The sequence below is a fragment of the Trachymyrmex septentrionalis genome, unplaced genomic scaffold (assembly GCF_001594115.1).
Source record: "Trachymyrmex septentrionalis isolate Tsep2-gDNA-1 unplaced genomic scaffold, Tsep1.0 scaffold97, whole genome shotgun sequence".
Taxonomy (NCBI): Eukaryota; Metazoa; Arthropoda; class Insecta; order Hymenoptera; family Formicidae; genus Trachymyrmex; species Trachymyrmex septentrionalis.
The window spans coordinates 156,348-163,774 of record NW_017306160.1 but is presented as its reverse complement, the minus strand read 5'-3'; the positions used below and the strand labels follow the sequence as shown (position 1 = coordinate 163,774).

The 7,427-nt window shown below is 28.8% G+C and overlaps 2 protein-coding genes across 2 annotated transcripts; one reads left to right on the top strand and one right to left on the bottom strand.

Moving 5' to 3' along the window:
• Nucleotides 1–244: 244 nt before the first annotated feature.
• Nucleotides 245–2,188, top strand: LOC108756199 (cyclin-C). The gene is made up of 5 exons (XM_018499817.1): nucleotides 245–531; nucleotides 606–712; nucleotides 1,158–1,364; nucleotides 1,465–1,716; nucleotides 1,800–2,188. Exons 1-5 carry the CDS (start codon nucleotides 500–502, stop codon nucleotides 2,000–2,002), a joined length of 801 nt encoding a protein of 266 aa, XP_018355319.1. The 5' UTR covers nucleotides 245–499; the 3' UTR covers nucleotides 2,003–2,188.
• Nucleotides 2,189–3,700: 1,512 nt separating this feature from the next.
• LOC108756183 (odorant receptor 43a-like) lies at nucleotides 3,701–5,307 on the bottom strand. The gene is made up of 5 exons (XM_018499794.1): nucleotides 5,208–5,307; nucleotides 5,047–5,137; nucleotides 4,553–4,689; nucleotides 3,859–3,991; nucleotides 3,701–3,795 (listed from the first exon to the last, which is right to left on the bottom strand). Exons 1-5 carry the CDS (start codon nucleotides 5,243–5,245, stop codon nucleotides 3,745–3,747), a joined length of 450 nt encoding a protein of 149 aa, XP_018355296.1. The 5' UTR covers nucleotides 5,246–5,307; the 3' UTR covers nucleotides 3,701–3,744.
• Nucleotides 5,308–7,427: the final 2,120 nt, after the last annotated feature.

Sequence of the window (7,427 nt, the reverse complement as noted above, 5' to 3'; positions counted from 1 at the left end):
CATTTGTGATTGGCCGTATAGGCTCTTCATGATGTGATGTTACCACATCGGCAATTGATCAATTTATATTCCGATCTTCTGATTTGTTGAGCCAACAGAAAAACTCCAACTATTTGATAGTTGCGACAGCTGTGACCAATCGCAACGTCGTCAAACGGGATGCTCCCCTCTCCACAAGAAGTCAGCTGTCACTGCTGCCAGATCAGCCGGGTTACCCTCCTTTTCTGGAGGAATCAAAGTAGATTCGTAGGCACGTACTTGTACGTGTAAAATATCGAAGATTTTGTTTTCGATATAATTTATATACAAAAAAATCAAAAAATATTATTCGATCCGTTGCTTCGTTTATATTTCGTGAAAATACAGAGTTGATTTGGTGAGAAATCTGAGAAATACTACTACGTGCATTCAGCATAACAGGATTTGAACAATTAGCACGTACGATTAGTATCATCCAACGCGTCCCAAAGTTTTCCCAGGCGGATAATTTAGTGATAGAATGGCCGGGAATTTTTGGCAGAGCTCGCATCAGTAAGTTTGAAAATCGCAATAAAATCTCAACAAACGAATTTTAGTTTTTACAAGGTTTTTCCTGTTTTCGATAGCCAACAATGGTTACTCGATAAACAAGATTTAATCAGAGAACGTCAACATGATTTGTTGGTGTTAACGGAAGAGGAGTATCAGAAAATATTTATTTTCTTTTCTAGCAGTAAGTTGAAATGATCTTTTCACGTCTAATGGAGATTTACAAATTTATTCTAAAGTATATCTGTTAATCGATAGAGTCTTATCGATAGCATCTTGTGTCTATCTTTCTATTAGCATTGTTGATAGATTGCCAATTTTCATGAATTATAAGATCTGATGTTAAATAAAATACACATTTAATATATAAATTATTACAAGATATATAAAAAGTGTAAGGTTTCATTTGGCAAAACTTTGCTTTGTTCTTTGTATCTGTTAACGTAGTATCCAATATATTTGTTTCAATCGTCAATTATTAAATTCATTAAAACAAGGATACATTTACTAAGCTGTAATTGACTATTAAGTATAGAAGTTTGTACATTTTGTCCACCATTACTATGTACAAGCATATTTTATATGTAATATAATCTGTAATTATATTTGTATATAAATCCTGTCACTAGTGATACAGATGATAGGTGAACAGTTAAAATTGAGGCAACAAGTGGTAGCTACTGCGACAGTGTATTTTAAAAGATTTTATGCTCGCAATAGCTTAAAATGTATAGACCCTTTATTATTAGCTCCTACTACTGTCTTTCTGGCATCAAAAGTAGAAGAGTTTGGAGTAATTTCTAATAGTAGACTGATATCAACAATGGGAAATGTAAGTAAGTTCCATGATATATTATATTCATTGTTACAGTTCGTTGGGAGATCAATATGCATGTAATTAAATAGTTCATTAATTAATGTTATTTTTTTTTATAGTTAAGAACAAATTTAGTTATGCGTATTCGCAAGAATTTCCATATCGCACAAATCATATCTTGGAGTGCGAGTTTTATCTTTTGGAACATTTGGACTGTTGTTTAATAGTATATCAACCATACCGTCCCTTATTAACATTAATTCAAGATGTAGGACCAGATGACCAGCTACTTATGCTTGCGTGGCGTATTATTAATGATAGTTTAAGAACAGATGTGTGTTTGTTATATCCACCTTATCAAATAGCTATTGGTAAGATAAAAATAATTGTTTCTTAATAGTCTAAGTTTAGCATTACAAGAGAATTTAATGACAATTTATATCTTTTTTTACAGGCTGTCTGCAAATAGCTTGCGTGATATTACAAAAAGATCTCAAATCGTGGTTCGCAGAATTAAATGCAGATATGGAAAAAATTCAAGAAATAGCACGGTATATAATAAATTTATATGAATTGTGGAAAAAGTATGATGAGAAAAACGAGATGCCAGCAATGTTAGCTAAAATGCCAAAACCAAAAGCAGCGCCACAACGTTGACAGCAAGCTCTTGATTCACCGAATGTTTGGGATTCGTGCTAATGCAGTGAAATGCTTCAACTAAAAATCTGTCCTTTTTCCCGATATGTATACACTATCGGAGATACATATACAGTTGACAATGAATATCATTTTGCACTTATATCTGTATAAATGTCCATTTGCATAAAATCTATATAAAACTACGTTTTAAAATGTCTAAATGATAAATATGTTATTACCAGATAAGTATAACTATATTCTATAGATCTATTAATTTATATTTTTATCTACATGTTTCATTTGTATACAATATTAACTATTGATTTAAAATATAAATATGTATATTATTTATAAAATATACACATTAAAAATCATTTTTAAAAATTCGAATCATGCTTTATCAAGATTTATATATTAAATTTGCTTCAGAAAAGTAATGCCCAGAAGATATTGAATTGACAACTGTATTCCGATGGAAAATTTATTTATTGTATGCTGTAAGAAATTGTAACAGATTTTAGTGTGATAAACCGAATTAAAGAATTCTGAATAATTCCTTCTTCATTGTATAAATTTTATAATTGGAGTAAAATAAAATAGACAACAAATTGAATATCTAAAAACTTATTTAGTTAAATCAGTATCATTGTACATTATCAAAAGTCCGATCTGAAAATTTAATTAGCATCGATTAAAAAGAAAAACTTATTGCTTCCGTATATGTGAATGAGTGTAGAACATCTTGAACTCTTTGATATTTTCATTTATATAATTGAATAATTAATTTGTTTTTTTTTTACTACGAATGTGATGTGTTTTTATATGCTTGAACGACGCTCGGTCAGTAATAGAGAAAACTGAATGTTTTTTTTTTTATTTCTTTTTTAGTAACTGTTTCAGGCAAACTATTTATTATGTAATTGTATGCAGTTATTTTAATATTGTTGATTGTTTTTATGAAAAATGTAATAATTTATTTTTGTACTTACTGCTCATTCGCGCGTTGAATCCCTTATTGTCTTCCTGTTGCATAATAATCATCTGAAATTTTGTTAATTTTTTTCACGTCTTGATTGTTTCAATTATTCTTTATGTATTTTCAAAGTATGAGGATTGAGGTACAATTTCTCACATACACGCAATATCTATTTCCGTCTTCTCATTTCGTTGTCATTAATCATTGTTAATTAACACATGGAGCTCTCGTTTATTATTATACAAATTAATTTTTTTTATCATTATCTCTGCTATTAAATTCGTAGATTAAACTTAGAAAAAAATTTGGACATTAAAAGATTCTTAAGTTGTGAAATCAAACCTTAAGTTGTGAAATCAGAGACGGGAAAATTGTTAAGAAACACATAATGAATTTTTCTACAAATTACATCTATACAAATAACTTAATAATTTTTTAACGATGAAATCATTTTGGTTTATCAGATCGGACTTCAGTAAAAAAAGTGGTAAGAGATTAAAACATTACAATAGTAACAACTTTGAATTTTTATTAACTTATAGACAGAAAAATAAATCTACAATATATTTCTTCATATCCATCTTGTCAATTTTTGTTGATTTTCATTTATCATTGTTACGCAATACAATTATTTTTATATGTTTACTATTAAAAATTTCTTAAATTTTAAGTGATTTTTCATGGTAGATATATAAAAGTAATTTTAGTGTGTAACAATGATAATATTTTTAAACCTAATTTTGTTATTTTTCAATCCAACACGCTATCTTTTTCTTTTAACCAATTACTTGAACGACGAAAGAGTGGTGAAATAAGATAGAGTTACTTGCATCACCTTAAAAATTCAAACTGGCTAAGTATTTCCATTATACTGTAAATGTTGTAGAATCATTCTTACCGAAGCATAATTCTGCAACGACATCACGTACATATTGCCAGCCGTTAATGTACAAGGCACAAAACTCTTATGAAGTAATATACTCAATAGCTGTGTCGTTCTTCGCGATGTTTTGTACCACAGCATGTTGTATCTAAAAATAATTAATTCAATATATATAATATTTTATTTCTACAAATAAATTATTTTTTAATATCTATTCACTCTAAATTTCTTGCAGTGAAATCTCATTCCAAGAAAGTGAAAATACAATCATCCGTTACTTCTTGAAAAAGAGTAACAATTTTCACTCTTTTTAGAGTGAATTTTCACTTTAAAGGAGTGAAATGTCATTTTTTTGGAGATTTCACTGCAAGAAATCCTCCTTTAAAATGAAAATTATTGTCACTCTTTTTCAAGAAGTAAAATATTTTCACTTTTTTTCAAGGGTGTATTTTCATTCTCTTGGAAGAAAATTTCACTGTAAGAAATTTAGCGTTGAAATATAATATTTAAAATTTGAAGAGAACAAAAAACGGTAAAGATAAGAAATAAAATGTTATTAAAGAAAACTACAAAATATCAAGAAATAAACAGAGAACAAGTTTATTCTCTTTTGCTTCATAAAGAAGAAAGTTTTAGATATTTTTTCCCGAAAAATCTGTTTTTTTTGTTTTGCTACATTGCGTAAATAACTTTGGTACGATATATTTACGCTTTATGAAATATATCTGCGCTATGGTCCATTATTTTTTGGCCGGGGTAATTTAAAACGAAAAGATGTATGAAGCCACCTATTAATATTGATACGTATGTCATCATCTCTGCTTTTTCATTCATAAAAGTAATTATCTGGAAAATGGTTAAATGGATGAATCAAAGTCGTTGAACCAACTTTTTACCCTATGAAAAATTATTGACTTCATACCTAATTGAATTATAACGCGTGCAGTCAATTATTTTCTCATAAGGTAAAAATTTGGTTCTACGATTCTGATTCACCCTGTATATATGTATATATATTTTAAACGCTTCAACTTTAAAGTAGAATATCTCGATTTTTAATTTGAATATTGAGTTTTAAAGCACATATGATCAGGACACTAAAATAAACTTATTTTGTAAGTTTCAGAAAAATCTAAAGAAAATGGATTATTTCGGAGAACGTCTTTAATATCAATGTCTTATCATAATATCAAGCGCACTTACTTGAAATCCAATAAGACTCATACAGATCAAACTCATGATGATCATTATAAGCAAATATATTTTGAATACAGATTCCACTAAATCGACATATCTGAAAGATATACGAACAGATATATTGACGTAAAATACTTTGCAATATACGTGAAAATTTTAAAACTCACTCAAGGCTCAGTTGATGTTTCCATATGAGAAGTGCCATTTCGTGATAGATAATGTCATTATTCGATTCGCACTTATTGTAAGTTACCTTTATATCCTTAACGAAAGAACTTTTTTTTAAATTTATCGTCAAGGTCAGATTTTCTAGTCGATGCCTTTGAAATACGATCAAAATTTTATCTACGGTACACGAACTTAAGAGACAAAAAAATTTTTCTTTTATGTGTATTAACATAGACTTCAGGTAATTCTTGCTTTACTGTTTTAAATACTTAATCGTAACTCGGGTCCTAATCAAAATTTTTAGCAAATGATTAGTGGATAAGAAGAGTTAATTTTGTTCAAAAATCTACGATAGAAACATCTAAAAAAAAGTAAAAGAATTAGAAATAAAAATAAAAAAGTAAATGATCCTTTTTGACAAATCAACTAATAAATAATTTTATCAGAGTTGGGAATGTTACCGTTACTTTTTCGTTATTTTTCGGGAAATTGTTGAATTCGTTCCCTCCAGGGTTGGCAGTAATACGTTATTTGTAACGCCGTTACTTTGTTGATCGTTACCTTGTTATAATAACGATTTGATAATGACATTGTGAATTTTTTATAACGATAATAATAATATCAGAGTTAGAAGTGACTTTTCTAACCTTAGCACAACCTTAGAGTTTAGATAGCGTTACCGTCATAAAAAATTGCAACATCGTCATCAAATTGTTTACTATAAAAGTAACGACAAAGTAATTGAAAAGTAACGTTTGTCAACCCTGGCTCCCTCATATACGATATATGTTGATAAAATTAGATGCTCATTCGATGCGTTTTTGCACGAAAAACGACCGAATCTGGAAAAAAAATTATCAGGAGCTAAACTCAACACAATTATCAAATTTAAATTAAATATTATTTTTAAACTTTAATGTCACATTATTAAGAATGTATTTCAAGATTCACTTCCAGTACTGAAAATCCGTAGTATGTATGTGAATTATAGATTTTCAACACAGATAATAACTACCGAAATACAATCTAAGATATAAAATATATAAAACATTTTTTAAGAAATAAAAATGAGAAAATAAACATTTTATAATTATATTTATTATAAATAATATAATCTTTTATTATATATAATACATTGTTAAATTGTAAATATATATTTGTATACTTACACAAGCATTAAAAAAAATTTTAGGTATTTCGTTCATTTGTTATATCGACACAACTTGGATAATTAGAAGTACATTTCTAGGGATAAAAGCGAAATACCTTTTAGCGCCAGCAATATCGAAATATGATTCAAAATCTGACCCATATAATAAAAGTAGTTGAAGTAAATAAAGATAAAAGTAACGACTGAATCGAATACTACAAAAATATAACGACATTACCGTTAAAGACAAAAAAGTAACAATTGTTACCGTAAAAAATAATTCATGCAGATTCATGCAGAAGATTTTGCATAGTTTATCCCTAAATACAAATTACGATCTAAAAATTTTGATTAGCCGAATTGTAAAGAATTTAAATCAGGAAAGTGTGTAAGAGTCACCTGGACTTAATGAATTAAATTAAAACTTTTTAGAAAATAAATGCTATAAGTACAATACCCAATAGCTGCGAACAGACTGCATGCGTGCTGCGTGAGTGATATGTAACTTGTTTCGTTTATTATCATTGAGGCCACAGCCAATATACTCGCAATATATGAATGGAGTAATACAGGATAGTAATATATCTCTCTGTCGAAGCTATAGTCGACATCGAACAAATATATATAAGGGCGCGATGTATTGAGAGGCTTAAGGAAATTCAATATAGGCACTATTAGTGGAATCATCAAGTAAAGGCTCATCAACGAAAATATTGCAACTGCAACTCACATTATTACTATAATGTAAAAATTTATCAACGAATACGCAATCAAGCTGCATTACTTAAATTGAATGCAATGTGCAATTCACAATCACGCAAATAGTGAGAGCAATATACATATATTAAGAGTAATGAGTTGACGTTAAAAGTCAAAAGACACGTGATTCATTACCGGCATAACTTAACGACATTTTTCTTCCTAGGACAGCATACTCGTGCATAATTTTTACCTCCGAGAAATGCGTGAAAACGCGCCAGTGATAGTCGATCAGTGACAATAGGTGTTCTATCTAACGAACAATGAACAAAACGAAGGGTACTATACGTATATATACATTGGATATACG